General features: G+C 41.0%; 1 protein-coding gene across 1 annotated transcript in view; it reads right to left on the reverse strand.

The window, feature by feature from the left end:
- Positions 1-19,346, reverse strand: part of LOC138852453 (uncharacterized) — a 173,217-nt gene extending 153,871 nt beyond the window's left edge. The window contains exons 1-3 of the mRNA XM_070083127.1: positions 18,354-19,346; positions 13,353-13,576; positions 425-553 (exon numbers count right to left, since the gene is read on the reverse strand). Coding sequence (XP_069939228.1) covers positions 425-553; positions 13,353-13,576; positions 18,354-19,346 — 1,346 coding nt within the window. The remainder of the gene's footprint in view (positions 1-424; positions 554-13,352; positions 13,577-18,353) is intronic.
- Between the last annotated feature and the right edge of the window lie 453 nt (positions 19,347-19,799).

The raw sequence follows: 19,799 nt of genomic DNA on the forward strand, positions 1-19,799 counted from the left end.
ACCAACACCTGGTTAAGCACGTCAGGAAATTAGACAAAGTACAAAGGCTTGCAACAAGATTAGTTCCCGAGCTAAGGGAAATGTCCTACGACGAAAGGTTAAGAGAAATAGCCTGACGACACTGGAAGATAAGAAGGTTGGAGGAAACATGAAAACAAAATACAAATACTACTGCGAGAAACTGACAGAGTGCACAGAGACGGGATGTTCCAGAGATTGGACACAAAAACAAGGAATCACAATTGAATATTGAAGACAACTCTACAGAAAACTACTGTAAAGTTTTTACACCAACTTGTTTTACAAAACGATTTGTAGCTTACAACGATGAATTACTGGTAACATGATTGTGTTTACCTTCTTATGTATATTTTAGGTAGTTCTCTGAGAAGAAAAATGTACCAAAATATGTTACCGGACTTACTTGGAGAACTTGTCAGGGAAGAGCGTGAGGTTTGAGGTGTGAATTAGACCCCAACGTGATGTCCAGGAGGCCACCTGCAGTGGCTGGGTTTCTCGAGAGCTGTACGGCAGGTGTATGTATATTTTGCATCTGTAAGAAACATCCTCTGTACTTACTTATTAAATATGTAAAATTACATGCATTCATACGCTTTCAATCTATACTTTTTTGTAGATGAATGGTTCAGATAACCGACATGTTGATAAATTAGACACATGTGCAACTCTTGGGTATCTTTATTGAGGAAACGTTTCGCCACACAGTGGCTTCATCAGTCCATACGTAGGAGAAACTTGAAGAGCAGGAGGAGAATGAGGTAATCAGTCCCTCAACCTTGAGTCGATGTGTTCAGTCCATCAATCTTGAGTAGAATACGGTATTCTATTCAAGATTGATGGACTGAACACATCGACTCAAGGTTGAGGGACTGATTACCTCATTCTCCTCCTGTTCTTCAAGTTTCTCCTTTGTATGGACTGATGAAGCCACTGTGTGGCGAAACGTTTCCTCAATAAAGATACCCAAGAGTTGCACATGTGTCTAATTTATACTTTTTTTATAACTTAATATCTCAGTCTGATATGTGATTAATAACATGTGGAAGTTCTGAGCCACACAAAGATGAAGTCTTGTGAGTAAAACAACAAAGGTACCACATATTTCCTTGGAAAAACATTACCACGTGGATCTTGGGCATTTGCAGTCATTAATAAATGGTATCGGAATTGAATGAAATGTCAAATTCGCTCATATTTTTTTAAAGAAATTAATTCCCAACTTAATTAAGACTTGTTTCGGAGGTGAGACAAACGTCACGTTTGGGGACTCGAGGAAACTAATGTAAAAGTCAGTTTATGAGGGAAGAGATTAAGAGCTCATGACTTGAATTTAAAATCCTATGTGATATTGAAGAGACAAACAGAAAATGATTAATATGAATCCACAGATGAAGCCTAAATACATAAATTAATATTTAATAATGTCAGAAATAGTAATTTTTCGTATTTGTGCTGAGAAAGTGAACTTAATTTGTTTTGTTGCCCGCGAGACCCAAGAAAAACTTCCGGCTTATTATGTAGCTAAAGCTCACACTTTACGTTTAAGCTGCGCTTCGGTGAATGAAAGGAGAAAAAACAGCAGCTTTTAAGACTTCCTCAAGACTTGGTGGAGTGTGAATTGAGTAGATAGGGCTGGGGACGGTGTGTATACTGTCACATTGACAGGGGTCAGGACGAAATTTGTAAATAAAGATGAATAAGGAAGGAAAGTGTATGGGAATGTAGTTAGTGTTGGGAAGTGGAGTGGGTCTGTGTTGGGCCTCGTACGAGAAAGATAGTTTTGAGTCTAGATGAGTTCCATGTGGCTGGGTGTTCCCTACTCATGCCTTCCCCAGTGTTCCTTATCCTCACATGCTTTAAGTAAATTTATTTATGTACAGGTACACATAAACCAAACTACATAATAATATATGTGTCAGTTACCTAGGATAACCCAAAAAACTTAGGCGAAGTTTCTTAATTCCATTGGGGTCCTTGTAATAATTATTTAACGTCTATCTGAAAGTTGCAGTAGGAATCAGTCATGATTAAAGACCTGGAAATTAAAACAGATAAGTAACTCAACCATATGAGAATCAGTTACATTAAATAAGATACAATTGATAAAGTGAACTGATTTTCTAACTAGAACATTAAAGAGAGTATCGCCTGTTAGTAATAGGTACACGAATGTTAACTTGGCAAGAAATCACTCTTCTCCCTTTCTGTACCTTCATTCATTACTTTGCTTTCAGCTCTTCCTGAACTAGCTGATGCTAGGAGAGGTTTTGACATGTGAAGATAATCCGTTCCACTCATTTATTGATTTACAATAAAACACTGCTTGAAGCCTCAACAGATATTTCCAAATTCAGGAATATCCGGTCATGATATGAATTCCTCAAGGGCGCTTTGAGTCCCATGATCCTTCTCCATATTGTATTACTAGAAGGTTGTCTATGTACTGTGAGATAACGTGATCTTCTAAACATTTTGCATTTTCATTATCTTTTCCACGCCTCCTAATACCCAATGATCGATGTAACCTCATGTTCCTCCTGCTATCTCCTTCACCCATTAGTTTCCTCTCTCTTCATTTCATTGCCTTTACTCAGGATTGTGTGCGTGCGTGGGTGTTCTCTCGGCACGGGGTGTGTAGACCAAGTGTTTACAGTGAAACATATAGGTGAACAGTATTTAGATAAGGCCAAAGAGGTTTTTGAGGCATTTATGGATTTGGAAAAGGCTTATAACAGGGTGGATAAGGGGGCAATGTGGCAGATGATGCAGGTGTAAGGTATAGGAGGTAGATTACTGAAAGCAGTAAAGAGTTTTTACGAGGATAGTGAGGCTCAGGTTAGAGTATGTAGGAAAGAAAGAGAATATTTCCCAGTAAAAGTAGGCCTTAGACAAGGATGTGTGATGTCACCGTGGTTCAATATATTTATGGATAGGGTTGTAAGAGAAGTGAATGCGAGGGTCTTGGCAAGAGGAGTTCCGGTAAAAGATAAAGAATCAAACATAAAGTGGGAGTTCTTACAGTTCCTCTTTGCTGATGATACTGTACTCTAGGGAGATTCTGAAGAGAAGTTGCAGAGGTTTGTGGATGAATTTGGTAGGGTATGTAAAAGATGAAAAATTAAAAGTGAATATAGGAAAGAGTAAGGTTATGAGGATAAAAAGATTAGGTGATGAAAGATTGGATATCAGATTGGAGGGAGAGAGTATGGAGGAGGTGAATGTACTCAGATATTTGGGAGTGGACGTGTCAGTGGATGGGTCTATGAAAGATGAGGTGAATCATAGAATTGATGAGGGGAAAAGGGTGAGCGGTGCACTTAGGCGTCTGTGGAGACAAAGAACTTTGTCCTTGCAAGCAAAGAGGGGAATGATTGAGAGTACAGTTTTACCAATGTTCATGAAGATTGAGACACTTATGCAACATATGGGAATCTTTATTGAGGAAACGTTTCGCCACACAGTGGCTTATTCAGTCCAATACAAATCTAAACCATTTATCAACAATGCTCTTATATGGGTGTGAAGCATGGGTGATGAATGTTGCAGCGAGGAGAAGGCTGGAGGCAGTGGAGATGTCATGTCTGGGGGCAATGTGTGGTGTGAATATAATGCAGAGAATTCGTAGTTTGGAAGTTAGGAGGAGGTGAGGGATTGTCAAAACTGTTGTCCAGAGGGCTGAGGAAGGATTGTAGAGGTGTTTCGGACATGTAGAGAGAATGGAACGAAACAGAATGACTTTGAGAGTGTATAAATCTGTAGTGGAGGGAAGACGGGGTAGGGGTCGGCCTAGGAAAGGTTGGAGGGAGGGGATAAAGGAGGTTTTGTGCAAGGGGCTTAGACTTCCAGCAGGCATGCGTGGGCGTATTTGAAAGGAGTGAATTGAGACAAATGGTTTTTAATACTTGACGTGCTGTTGAAGTGCGAGCAAAGTAACATTTATGAAGGCATTCAGGGAAACCGGAAGGCTGTACTTGAGCCCTGGAGATGGGAAGTACAGTGTCTGCACTCTGATGGAGGGGTGTTAATGTTGCAGTTTCATAAACTGTAGTGTAAAGCACCCTTCTGGCAAGGCAGTGATGGAGTGAATGATGATGAAAGTTTTTCTTGTTCGTTCCAAAAGAATAATGTAAAATTGTTCGCTCCACAAGTTTTACTTTGTTACACTGTTCCTCAAAGACGATGGGGCCAGACATCATCTTTCCATGGGTCCTGAGAGAGGGAGCAGAGACACTCTTTGTACCAATAACAAAAATCTTCAGTATATCTAGTGAATCATGGCAAGTACCTGATGTATGGAAGACAGTAAATGTAGTCCCAATTTTTTAAAAAAGGAGACAGACTTGCAGCATTATGCTACAGACCAGTGTCACTGGCACTTATATTATGCAAAATCATGGAGAAGATTATCAGGAGCACCTAGAAACGAATGAGCTTATCAGCGACAATCAGCACTGATTCAGGGACGGGAAATTGTGTCAAAAACCTACTGGAGTTCTATGACAAGGTCACAGCAGTAAGATAAGAGAGAGAAAGGTGGGTAGATTGCGTTTTCTTGGACTGCAATAAGGCTTTTGACACGGTTCTACACAAGAGATTAATGCAAAAGCTAAAGGACCAGGCAAGTATAACAAGGCACCGCAATGGGTCAGAGAATATATAATGGGAAGGCATTAGTGAGTCATGGTACATGACGAGGTATCAGAGTGGATACCTGTGACGAGCTGGGTTCCATAGGGGTCAGTCCAAGGATCGGTGATGTTTTTGGAATAAGTCAATGACATGATAGAAGGAATAGGTCCAAAAGTTAATGAGGAAAATTCAATCGGAAGAGGACAAGGCAGGAATGCAAATGTATTTGGATAGGCTGCAGGCCTGTTGTAGAAACTAGCTTCTGGAGTTCAGCTCCACCAAGTGCAAAAATAAAACCGCACATCTCCTGAGGTGCGAATCAGCCAAATAACCGCTGCAGCATATGGGCGCCTAGCAAACATAAGAATAGGTAAGAATAATAAGGAATAGTAAGGAATAGTAAGAATAGTAAGGAATAGTAGGAATAGTAAGTAATCGTTGAGGACTCTGTACACCGTGTACGCCAGGCCCATATTGCAGTATGCAACACCAGTTACGAACCCACACTTGACCAAACACGTCAGGAAATTAGAGATAATGCAGAGGTTTTTAACGAGAGTAGTGCCCGAGCTAAGAGGCATGTCCTACGAGGAGAGGTTAAGGGAAATCGACGTGATGACACTGGAGGACAGAAGAGATAGGGGGGATATGATAATGGCATATAAAACACTTAGAAGAATCGACAAGGTGGACAGAGACATGATGTTCCAGAGATGGGACATAGAAGCAAGGGGTCACAATCTGAAGTTGAAGACCCAGATGAATCACAGGATGTTAGGAAGTATTTCTTCAGTCACAGAGTAGTCAGGAAGTGGAATAATCTGGAAAGTGATTTAGTATGATATGATAAAAAGCATGGAGCAGGGAGAGATTTATCTAGCAGCGACCAGTGAAGAGGCGGTGCCAGGAGCTATGAATCGACCCCTGCAATCACAATTAGGTGAGGGCACACGCACACACACACACACACACAGACATACACACACAGATACACACACACACACACACACACACACACACACACACACACACACACACACACACGTGTGTGTGTGTGTGTGGGTTTTCGATACGTGGATGGGTAAAAATACTCACATAGGCTGGTAGTAAGTATAATATATATCGGAAAGTATGGGAAGCGCCAACAGCTGACCTGCCTCTCTCTGCTGCCTATCTTCGACTGACTCAAAGTGCCTACGGGTGACGGGTGTTTGAAATCCTGCTATGGTTAGCAGCAATATGAATACAGTCAATGATTCACACAGACGGTTGGTAGTGAGTCATCTACTGGTACACTGGTTACTGGTAACTGGTTACTAGGAACTGGTACTACTACTGAGAGCTCGGCGATGCTAACGTATGTCGTCCCGACATACAGCTACTACAAACTAGAGACGGCAGGTGTACGGCTTGGGCTGATTCTATACAATGTCAAAGTACACAACAATTGAACATTATGACATACATAAGTAGAATATTGGAATGGAAGCTTACGTAACTGAAACTGTAATGAAGCTGTAACGCAATATAAGGTATGATATAGCACAACTCATCGAATGAAATTCAACGTTGGCATTACACAATAGAAGTGATAAAAAAAATTTGATCGATCGATCTGTATTCATGTGATCTACGGATTCTGAGGAAGGAATATATACAAAGAAAGAAGTGTTTAACAGAAAGGCAGATTCGGTGCACTCAAATCTAGACTGTTAACTCTCAGAATTCGGAGAGAACGTGAACACAAAAAAAAAATTATTGAATACTGATAAGTTGATACTGTAATTATTCATCTATACAGGTTATTTACATTTAACCCCAACTCTGCTAGGGTGAGATTGATATATGCAGAATGGGTGTCATCTCTGTGAGGATCAAACTCTGTTGCACTGGCTAACTCATGCTGTATTTGAGGCAAATCTGAATTGGAAGTAACAAATGATACTTGAGGATTTCTCAATACCTGTCGTGTACGTATGGAATAACGACATTCAGGTTGATCGTCTGACTGAGTATCAGAGGTAGAGAGTACAGGATCAGGAGGATTGACAGAGTCTGTCACATTAGTCTGGGTTGGAACATCATTATCATCACATACTAACTTCATATGATCTAAATGCGATTCTTTATACTGACCAGTACTAATTTCTCTAACCTTATACTTATTACCAGTGTTATGTTCAACTACTCGATAAGGACCAACAAACTTTTGATCAAGCTTAGGCACTGCAGACGTTTTGTTAAAGTTAGTCAGCGTAACTCTCGAACCTACTTTGATTTTGGATGGCTTTGCTCGAGTGTTTGCGACTCTTGTAAATTCTGCTGTTGATTTATGAAGTGTTTCACGGATTCTTCTAAAAACACTTTGAGCTAAGCTGGTACGAGTTGCTATGAAATCATCAGGGTTGTAATTTGGTTTCGGATTAGAATATAGCAACTCATAAGGCAAACGTTTATCTACACCATACAATGCATAATGTGGAGTGTCACCTATAGAAACATTGTAAGCAGAATTTATTGCACACTGCACATCAGGTATAACTTCATCCCAAATTTCACTGTTGGGATTGATAGTGGCTCTCAAGACATCAAGTACTTTCTTATTGGTATGTTCTGCTAACCCATTGCTGGCAGGATGATGAGGAACAATGGAGGATTTAGAGATCTTGTACAAGGTACACAAATTTTCAAGAATCTCTTTACAGAATTCACCTCCATTATCTGTTGCTAGGGACTTAGGGGTGGTATGCCTGCAGATAATGCGTTCTTTAAATGCTTTAGCTACTGTCTCGGCAGTCTTATCTGCAATAGGAACTAACTCACAATATCTGGTGAAATGGTCTACCATAACACATAGATGTTTGTTGCCCTGGAGGGAACATTGGAAATTAGTTAACAAATCTAGCGCAACTCTTTCCCAAGGTTCGCTAGTGGTTGGATACACTTGGATTGGATTAGGACCATTAGCATTACCTTTATGTTGCATGCAGACACTACATTTCTTAACATACTCAGAAACATCAGTTGCCATACGAGGCCAAAAGTATTTCAATCTGGCTTGTTTTACTGAACGATCCATACCAGGGTGCACAACACCTGGTACATCGTGAACTAGCTGTAAGGCTACATTCACTAGTGACTGTGGAATTACTAACTGGTAAACTCTTCTACTAGGAGTACCCAGCTCGGCTGTTCGATACAGTAATTCTTGGTACATGACAAAGTCACTGATGGGTGCTGGTGGCTTCACAGTCAGAATAAGATCTTCCTGGAGCGGGAATCGAATCACACCAGACCACATGGGATCTGTTCGTTGAGCAATCTTTACATCTTCAGCACTAAATGGAGGGTCTGCAGTTACTATACTAACATGTCGCGATAAGGCATCTGCGACTACATTTGACTTGCCAGGTAAGTGTTCAAAGGTGGGATTGAACTCTTGGACAGTCAAGGTCCATCTGGCTAACCTTCCAGTAGGTTGTTTGTTCTGGAATAAAGGTATCAGTGGAGCGTGGTCTGTTAAGACATGAACAGAGTACTAATAAATAATGTCTCGGAAGTGCTTTAAGTGTTTAATGTGTTTTATGAGACACTTTGTTCACACAAACGCACAGATCAGTGTTCTTTGCTGTTTATCCTGGCGTTAGTGTCACTCTCAGTAGAGTCAAAAGTAATCTGAAGATGCCACAGTGCCCCACGCTGTCACTTCCCCCAGCACAAAGGAAAAGCTGACCTAGTACCTTTGCTTCCTTGCCACTTCCTTGATGAAGCAAAGCAGAATGTTTGTTTCTTGCTGTCTTAAGCATAGACAACAATGTACACTATCTTTACTATGGTAATAAAGTTGGAGCAGGATTTTTCTTAATTGTCCTGCTAAGGCAAGAGATGTACTGTCTCTTATTAAACTACACTCTGCAACACTGGTGCAAGGAGCAGCGGTCGCTTGACTATGTCGCATACTCGTACTGCATCTGCGATCAATTACTCACTGTAGCAGTAAACAAGATATTTGCCCCTTCTGAGAGGGCTGGGCCCCTCAGGGCTGAAAGGGGCTGAAGGGGGCTGAAGGGGGCTGATACCCCCCTCCTGGAGAAAATTTCTCCACATGGATGTTCCGTCTTGACTTATTGCTTGCATGCAAGAAGCTATTGCTTGTAAACCATTGCTAATTTCTTCGCAAGTGAAATAGCGTTTATTGAACATAATATTTAATCGTTCAATAGTTTGTGGTGACAGCTTATCACATTGCCTTAGATCATACTTAGCACCTAGAGATTTGAGACTATTGTCTACTGTGATCCTAAGTGCCTGTTAATCTGAAAAACAATGTTTGAGTGGCTTCAAGCTTGATATTAAGACTGCATGTGTAACTCTGGCCTTGTCAGCATCAAAGTAATTTTTTGCTAAGACACATAAGGCTATTTGATAATTGCCTTTAACCACCGGAAATGACTTAATCAGCTCGTAGGGCTCCCCCTTCACAAGACATTTAAGATAATTGAACTTAGCAATCTCATCTATGTCAGTTCGTGAATTTACTATGGATTGAAAACCACTAATGAATTCTTCATAATTATGACCTTGGACAATAGGTAATAACAAGGTAGGTAAACTTAGTAATGGGACACCTGTTGTAACAGGTGTGATAGATGTTGTGCCAGGTGTTTGACCATTAGTTACAATAGGTCTCTGTGACAGAGTTTTGCAGCAGGTAGCCTGCACTCCTGTCCACCTTAACTGTTGATCACTAAAAATATCCAAAGCATTTTTAATTTCATCCTCAGATGGATTTGATTCCAGGAATTCACTTTCATATTTTGTATAATCTGAATTAACCTCAGGGTCAATGACTTTGAAGGGTACAGAGTACATATGGCTGGACCAACCTCTGGTGTTTATGTCCTGAATTTGCAGTGTCAGCTTGAAATTGCTGAGTCATCATAAATAACTTTATACACCTGATTCACTAAGCATATAAATGTTACTGTATAACTGTAAATCACACATATATATTTATCTTACACATATAAATGTCACAATTAATATTTATGAAAACATACGCTTTATATATAATTCCCATTAATATAACAGTTAAATCTATAAGACAACATAAACACAATCTAGTCTCTTAATTTCTGTCTATAAACATTATAAACACTGTGTGTATATACACACAGACAAACAACGTCATTTGGGTTGGTGCTGTCGTCAGCGATTCGTGAGCTTAGTAGTCGCCAGTAGGTATCGGGTGCCATCCCCCATTTTCTGTTGGGTGAGTCACCCAGCTCCCATTAGGTGAAAGCTGGGCGAGTGCCTCTCGTTTTCTATTGACTGCCCATTCTCTTTGACTGAGCATGGAGGGACTCATTTATACTGATTTATATTGTAAAAACACTATTTTTACAGCTTTTTTTGAAGGACCTTGGCTCATAAATTATTTGTACACTGTAGTACAACATATCTGGACCACAATGTGGCCTTTATCCGGTTCGAGTACGACCAACTTCTCGAGAAATGTGCTACAAGCTAAGTCAAAGATTAAATAGTGGACTGTAGGAGGAACTTAGCTTGATAGACAGCTTTTGCCTACACAGCCATCCCTGCAGGTAATGTCTTGAGAAGCTGTCGTAGCCATCACTCAATGGGCTGGAATATTAAAATATGGGTGAATATAATTACCCTTATCTAGGCTGGAATATTGCTGCACACTAACAGCACCTTTCAAGGCAGGTGAAATTGCTGACCTAGAAAATGTACAGAGAACCTTCACGGTGCGCATAACGGAGATAAAACACCTCAATTACTGGGAGCGCTTGAGGTTCCTAAACCTGTATTCCCTGGAACGCAGGCGGGAGAGATACATGATTATATACACCTGGAAAATCCTAGAGGGACTAGTACCGAACTTGCACACGAAAATCACTCACTACGAAAGCAAAAGACTTGGCAGACGATGCACCATCCCCCTAATGAAAAGCAGGGGTGTCATTAGCACGTTAAGAGACCATACAATAAGTGTCAGGGGCCCGAGACTGTTCAACTGCCTCCCAGCATACATAAGGGGGATTACCAACAGACCCCTGGCAGTCTTCAAGCTGGCACTGAACAAGCACCTAAAGTCGGTTTCTGACCAGCCGGGCTGTGGCTCGTACGTTGGTTTGCGTGCAGCCAGCAGCAACAGCCAGGTTGATCAGGCTCTGATCCACCAGGAGGCCTGGTCACAGACCGGGCCGCGGGGGCGTTGACCCCCGGAACTCTCTCCAGGTAAACTCCAGGTTAGGGGGTGTTATGTCAGCATATCTCAGAAACTGATTGCTGACTAAAATACTCGCTTGTGTGGACTCAAAAGTCCGCACCTCACTGGGATTTATGGTAAGTTACTAAATCATGTCTTTGTTCTCAACTGCGCAGTCAATGGAAGTACAATATGTCTTAGTATACTTACCTGGGTATATGTATCGAACCCTTACTCCCGGTTATTGGTGTCTTGATTGAAGAATAGTGTTCTTTGAAGAATGTCGCACTGCACTACACTCTGTTGGATCGCAACACTCATTTTTACACTGTTCATCAAGATTTTTTCATTATTCACAATCTTATCACTAGAGAAGCTGATCACACTTCTCTGTAAGTGTTTATTGGGATTCTTTTATGTACAAAAATGCGTGAATTTGTGCTCTTTGTTGCTTATCCCAGTGTCAATATGAGCCCTAGCAGGGTCAAAAGCAATCTGAAGTCACCGCCTCCTACGATGCTGCAAAGCCCCTCGCACATAAAGGAAAAGCTGACCTAGTACTTTTCACTTCCTAGCCAAACTTCCACTATGAAGCAACGCAGAATGCTTAATTCTTGCTGTCTTAAACATAAACAAGGATGTGCACTATCTTTACCATGGTAATAAAGTGGGAGCAGGATTTTCCTTAATTTTCCTGCTAAGGTAAGAGATGGACTGTCTCTTATTAAACTAAGATACTTGCAACATCAGTCTCTTGCAAGGAGCCTCGTGACCATGTAACTGCTACTCATTGATTAAACAGCTGCTGGTAATTACTTTATCTAGCAGTAAACAAGATGCTTGCCCCTTTTGAGAGGGCTGGACCCCTCAGGGCTGAAGAGGGCTGAAAGGGGCTGAAGGGGCTGATGCCCCCCTCCTAGAGAAATTCCTCCACACAAAGGTACTTATGTAAATGCACCGAGAACCTTCTTCTTTTCATTTACTGGACATAATTATATTGTTGAAAGTAGTTTTATGTTATCGTTTAGTAATTTCCAAAGAGGTAACATATTCTTCAGTAGTATTTCTCTGTAATGTAGGAATATTAAGAGAGACCAACTATATCAACTACCAGTCAATGTGACACTGTAATAATAACCAGAAGTGACCGTTCACACCTATGTTTTTTGTTAGATTAGTAATAAAAAAAAAAAAAGTTCTAATGTTAGTAGATTTTCCCATTTTTAAAATCATCTCCATTTCACCTGCCTTCTCAGGAGGCAGTGTATGTGGCACTGACATCTCTATATTTTTCTCGTTAGGTGCTGTGTTGAGGCACAAAGTTGTGAGTCACCAGGAGGTGCTTGGTGACTCACACCTCTGCACCCTCCTTTTCAAGAAGTGGAGTGTTGGGGACTGCCACCTCTGATGTGTGGAGACTCACACCTCTGTACCTTCCATGTCAGTTGGTGGTGTGTAGAAGTGAGAGAGACTCACACCTCTGTGCCTTCCATGTCAGTTGGTGGTGTGTAGGAGTAAGAGAGACGTGAACGTTGTTACCTTCCTTGTCTAGAGGATGGTGTTGTATCCTAATTTTGGTTTTAAGATATAATAAGACCGATTTGAGGTCGGTTGAATTTTTGTACTTAAGCTGAACAGATCTGGTTAGAAATACCCGTTTTTGAAACCAGTATAAAATGCGCTATGAAATGACGTGCTCAGCGGTGTTCAAAAACACTGTTCTTGCCCTACGGAGAGCACGACCACCTAAAAAAAAATTATAAGGAAGACAGGGAAAGTTTGTTTGCGCACATGTCTTTGGGAACTGAGCTTGAGATGAATTAACTTTCACAAATAAATAAGTTATAATTGGCCTTCGAAAGCCACACCACTATTCGTCATTGTTGCATTCACTTAACTTTATACCACAGTCAATAAACCCAGCAACAACTGTGTTATTATCTTCTTATCTTCTTATTAAAAATGTCACTCGCTTCTATAAAATCAGTAAATGCGACATGCAGCTGCTATTTGTTATCTAAGCACAGGTTATTTATACTCTTAATAGGAGGCACTTGATATATAACCCCATTCATTTCTACATCAACTTGTAACCATTATTAATTTAATAAGTAATAATGGTTATAAATGACAATTATTTTTAAATGGGTTGACCGGTAAGCCAGCGGAAGGCCTCGGTCAAATGACCAAAGCTCCAAAGGCGGGTCATCATCTGATTAAGACCCGCGTCAGGAAACACTTGTCCAGTTTCTTGACAAACCTTACCTAACCTAACCTACATCAACTTGTATCACCACAGTTTCTGCCCTTTTAATAGCTATTAACCATAATTCTTCAAACACTTTATCTGATATACTTAAAGAAATTTTTCCCGGACATTTCTTCGGGCCAATTTTGTTCCACTAAACAAATGCAAATCATCTTTTTACCGTTTCACTAAAAGTGAAAATACATTAAAACACATTACCTTATGATTGCTGGTTTGCCATTAATAATGAGTAACATCGCATTCATCTTGGAGAAGGCAGTATAGAGTAGCTGCAGCTGAGACAGAGGCAGGCGAGTAACAGCCAGAAGCCTCGTTGACCACACCAGGAGACGACCTTTGAGGGACCGCTCGACGAAGGCGGAGAGGAAGGCTGGGTCGTCACTTATCACAATAATTGTTGTATATGATGAACTCTGACGCAGCTGTCAAATTAGTAGAGTCCGGAAAATGCGTTAGTGATGGAGAAACTGGGTAAAAGACAACTTTAACAACATGTATTTTAGTCGTTGCGTGGACGTCCCATAGCTCGATCGCTAGCGTTCTCAGCTCACACACTGAGGTCACGAGATCGAATCTCCGGTACGGCTGGAAAACACTAGGGACGTGTTTCCATCAGTATAAAATGGGTAGCTGGGTGTTAGTGGACTGGTGTGGGTCGCATCCTGGGACAAAACTGACCTAATTTGCCCGAAATGCTCAGCATAACAAGCGGCTTTCTATATAGTAGTATGTCATTGATGTCAGCTAGGACTGTATACCCTGTATATGTACTTATAGAAATGAAGATATTTATTATTATTATTATTATTATTATTATTATTATTATAAGTTTTTTTTTATTTTATTTATTTAAAACAATACAATACATTAAATAAACAAAGTATCACATTTCATTTCATTCACAGAAAGTATAATTACCATTATCAATATATACGCTAGAACGGTTAACTTTATGTTGCCATAAATTGTCGCCCGTCCACTATGTATTATGTACCTAGCCGAAGGAAAACAAGATTACACAAATTCTACGTTACTCTAATCAAAAACATATTATATACAGTATTATAAACAAAGAGAAAAGTTACATCTATAATATACATTAGTGTTTGATTTTATGTCATTAAAGCCTTTAAACGGACATTGTACATAAACAAGTGCCTATATAACAAAATATCCAAATATGAACAATATGTAATGATTCCGGTGCTCAGTCTACTGGATTACTGCAGTGATACAAAACATATTCAGTACAATACACAAAGGGTTCCACTTAATAGCATGGGATAATTCTGAATTGCTAATACAAGTAACATTATGCAACATACACACACCACACATTCAAACCTGATATACACACACACATTATTGAAGATTATATAAACAAAATACACACAGAAGAAAACGAGTGATACGTCCACTAAACTGTCAAAGGAAAAACGTTACACTAATCATCGCATCCACAACAGTGATCAAATGTGGGTAATAGGACTACGTACAGAAACACACATTGTTACTTTCATATCTAGTCATATTCCTGCCATGTATCCCAGGAATCCTCAAGCAGAACGTTACCAGGTATCAGCCACATGGCTAATACAAGGAAAGTATAAAAAGAAAAACTATAAATATAAGTTGCACGAAGTGCTTTTACGTAACACCTGTCATGCAATGCAAGAGTTTGCTTCACAAGAGACCCACTCCCTTAACCCACGTCAATGTAAGAACAAAAAAAATTGTATCCAAGTAATATTATATATATGTGTATGAGTAAAACGTCATCATAACTAACGATCATACCTAGCATTTATACATTATACCGCACCTATATCAATCATGTGCCACCTTCACACACCCATATTCAAGAAGCCAGCCTCGTGTACCCTCTAAGGTATTAACGCCCATAAATCCCTGACATGGAATCTGCAATATCCCTCCGAAAATAATAAAAACCATCTGTTTCCTGTAATGTCTTTATTTCGCTGCTGTGTACCATAAAGAATCGCTACCGATGCTCTGATTCTCTCCCTCACAGATAAATGCATATATACCCATGATGTGTATACAAAATCCGTCACTAAATATCCGATTGCATTCTGTACCGGTATTTCGACCCCCCCCCCCACATCTAAACTTAAAGCTCTTAAGACACTAAACCCACCCCCACCCACCATTCTTAAAACCCTACTAAACCACAACCTTACGTGTTCCAATCTCGTACAGAAATAAACTGCATGAAAGACCGTATCAAGATTCCCACACACGCAACACAGCCCCCCCTCCTGCACGCGCCTATTTCCTAACACTTCCCCAGACGGCAGTATATTATGTAAAAATTTAAACATTATCTCTCTGACCTTGGCCCGTAATCGTAACACTTTTAAACGACCCCATATGTCCTTCCATGCATACATTGGATATATTCCTTCCACCTTGGCCACTACCTCCCTGCCCTCTACCAGTGCCAGTTTGCCAATCTTGATCTTGCGTGGATCTCTTATATAAATTAGCATCCTCAACATGTCCTCACATCTCTTACGTCCGTGCCGTTCAACCAACGTACCAAGTCCCTTCTTATCCAGATCAAACCTGTGCCAGCCATTCTACCCTCCCTCAAGCAGCTATGCTTGACATACATGCCTAACAGTCTATTATGCAGATTCATTAACCCCAGGCCACCCCGGCTAACCGGAAGAGACACCACATCCCTCATTAACCAATCACATCCTGAACCCCAAATATATCTATATACATGCGTTAACATACGCTTCTCATCATATGGATTTAACGGATAAATACATGCCACATGCCACAACTTAATGAACAAAAGCACATTCACCACAATTGCACGCTGATGTATAGACAAGCCTCCTTCCCTCAGTCCTGTCAAACCACCTAAAACCCTCTCTACAGCCTCACTTGAATTCACCTTCCTCGCATCCTGTATGTTTTCCATATGCACAATCCCACACCTTAATTTGATTTACTAAAGGCCAGCCTTCCCCCTGGCCTAATACCACACCCGCACAATCTCCCACCCCCATAAGCATTGACTTTTCTTTATTAACCTTCATCCCAGTTGCTTTCCCAAAACATTCCACCAATTAGCTCACTTTTCCTAAAACCTTTGCTCCACGAAATAAAACCGTAGTGTCATCCACGTAACATATAATTCCTGATTGTACCCCCACCTCACCTTGCCTTACATCCTGTCGTACAATCCCCCTCACGGCTCTAAAAAATGGGTCCTGAATCAACGCAAAAAGAATTTGTGATACAGGGCACCCCTGTCGCAATCCCCTATGCATCCTAACTACTTTTCGCAACCTACCATTTACCTGCACTCTAAATATAGCCTGCTCATACAAAACCCGTGCCCAACTAACAATTTCCTTTCCGAAACCTTGCCACTGCATAAACTTCCATAATGCTTCTCTCTCCACACAATCGTATGCAGCGTGCCAATCCAAAGCTAATATTCCACCTTTATTACCCCTCCCGCTTTCCTCAATGAACCTGCGAATAATTCCTTGCCCCACACACATAGATCGTCCTGGCACACCATATTGTCCCTCGTCCAAAACCCTCTCCAAAACCCGTTTTATCCTATTTCCTAACATTTTCGCAAAAATTTTGTAATCGCCGCACATTAGAGAGATTGCCCTATAATTAAGTATATAATCCCCAGATTTCTTTTTCTGGACCAGAACAACAACACCCGTTCTTTGTTGCTGTCCCATGATGCCACTGTTTTTCATGGCATTAAATAACATCACTAAAAATTCATGAATTCAATCCCAATTTTCCTTGTAAAAATCACAAGGGATTCCGTCAATCCCCGGTGATTTCCCTACACTCATACCCTCCACAGCCAACCTAATCCCTTCTTCACTTATAGGTCCATTCAAATCCAACCTGTCCATGTACTCTAGGTCACAACGTACCCATTCACCCATTTCGCCTAGCGCCCCCTTAGAAATCCCAGCATTTTTTTATTGCAATTCATACCATGCGTCTACAAAGGTATTCATAGCCTCCGTTGACATAAGGACCTGTCCCCTACTAAAGGCTCCCAATGGCTCCTGAACCTCTAATCTCATTAGTTCTGTCGCCCTGCAACGTCTGCCCTGCTCTCACAAGACAAACGCCGAAGGACGGTCACCCCATAAAACCTCATCAATTCCACTCGCTATCCTCGCCGCATCAAAAATACGATTGTGAATGTCTCCATGTGTATAACATGCTTGCAGTTGACCTTCAAGATAGTTCAAGAGCCCATACTGCATTCTCCTGTCTTCTTTGCCTCGCTGCTGATAAAAATCCCTCACCTTCACCTTACTGACAGTATCCCACCATTCAACTATATCAACCCCCACCCGACATTCAGCCCACCATCCCCTCCAAGCACTCGCAAAAGCTTCCCTCACACCTCTTTTATGCATTAATCCCACATTCAATTTCCAGAAACCTCTGAAACGCCTCGGTAATCCTAGCCAGTCAACATCCGCCATAACACCTCTGTGATCGGAAAAGCTCACTTTTAACACACGTACACTTCTGACATTGACATCTCTAGAAACGTATATGCAATCCAGTCTTGCCGCATACTCCCTTCTAACAAACGTATGCATGACCCCACCCACTTCATCCCCCCCACATCCGTAACATTAACACTTTGCAATAGATCTCCTAAATATCCTGAAAAAAACCCTCTCCCTCTAGGTTCGACATCCTTGCGATGGTCAATGCAATTCCAATCACCCCCAATAATCGTGACGACTGGCAGCGATCTTAAATGGTACACCAACACGTCCCTAAAAAACGTATTTTTTATATGCATGTCACCCTCCGCCGGTCAGTATACACCCAGAAAGGCCACCTGTACCCCACCCCAAACCCCATCCACCCTAACCACCCTCCCCTCCCCTCCTACCTCATATGTTCGCAAAGAAAATGGTCTAGTCTCTTTAACTAACACAGCTACACCACCTTTCAGTCTATTAGAGCAGCCCATGTACAAGATATATTCAGGAGTCAGCAATTCACCTAAAGATTTATAATTGTGTTCTTGTAAGAACACGACATCGGGTACACGATTTTTTAACAAAACCTCCAAACTCTTACGTTTTTCAACAGATCGTAACCCATTTATATTTAAAGTAAGACACTTGAATGTTTCATTGGAGGTTTACCCTTGGATACCTTAACAACCTTGGTTCCCTTACATATATCTCCACTTCTTCCCTCACCCTCCCCTGTGTCGTTCTCTTTGACATGCTGAACACATTTAGATTTGCCTGTGTCTCTGTGGGTCTCGTCGCACCATGCTTTGTTCCCCGACCTTTGCCCTGGTGTTAAAACATCTTCACAGTCAGGTATCACCGCCGCTCTCTTACGAGAACTGCGGTCAGTATCCATCTCATCCTCAGAACTGTTGTTTCTATGAACCTCCACGACCACAACCTGATGTTCAGCAATATGCCTGGTGGATGCTCCGTCCTTCTCCTGTACACTTACATCACCTAAACCACCTTGAATCCCCTCAAATGTGGAAGCATCCAACAAAACGTTCAGAGCTTCTTGAATAGAGTGCTCCATGTCATCCTGAGTATAAACGAAGTCTTCCTCTGTCGTCGCCGATACCACGCCCACGTCCTCCACTGCACCAGGGAGAGTTAGACATACCGGTGATTCTTCAATCTCACCCTCTACCTCCTCACTCCACGGTTTACTAGCCAATGTATGTTGTTGCGTAGCAGAAGCATATGACCACTGCTCCTTTGTAACATCAATCCGCCTTACTTCCATCGTTTTACCACGTCTTGTAGGGCATTGCGCCGCCATATGGTCATACATCCCACAAAGCCTACACGTACGCCTTTGGCCTGAGTACGTAACATATACTTGCGTACGAAAGTCCTCCATAACCACATACGACGGAATAGGGTGCTTGAGGGACATTTTCAAGGAGAAAGACCCCTCCGGCATACCAACTAGAGGACCATCACGCCACCGTCCCAAAGTTGCCATATGAACCGTGCCATAGCGTACAAAAACATTCCTCAAATCACTTTCGTCCGCCTCAAAAGGAACGTTAGGTACTTTGATCCAGGTATAAAATCGGGAGACGTCGTGTAGTCGAACAGTGACACCAGGATTAACGGTCTTGATCACATCCTGATACCTGGCAACCATATTTTCCTAAGTACTTTTTTGTCTGAATTTGACAAAAAGCCTCGAGTTGCCGTTCAAAGAGACACCATAAAGATCTTCATTATTGATACCATATGTATCTCGGAGTATCGCAGTAAGCAGCAGATGAGTATTCTGATTGCTGAGCGAGCCTGTCACTAATTGAAGGCAGACGTGCACCTTCCGCCATTGTGAGTGCAGTGCTCAGCATAACAAGCGGCTTTCTATATAATAGTATGTCATTGATGTCAGCTAAGACTGTATACCTTGTATATGTACTTATAGAAATTAAGATATTATTATTATTATTATTATTATTATTATTATTATTATTATTATTATTATTATTATTATTATTATTATTATTATTATTATTATTATTATTTTTTTATAATTATGATGATGATGATGATGATGATGATGATGATGATGATGATGATGATGATTAACCCTAAC

Source organism: Cherax quadricarinatus, chromosome 9 (genome assembly GCF_038502225.1).
Source record: "Cherax quadricarinatus isolate ZL_2023a chromosome 9, ASM3850222v1, whole genome shotgun sequence".
NCBI lineage: Eukaryota > Metazoa > Arthropoda > Malacostraca > Decapoda > Parastacidae > Cherax > Cherax quadricarinatus.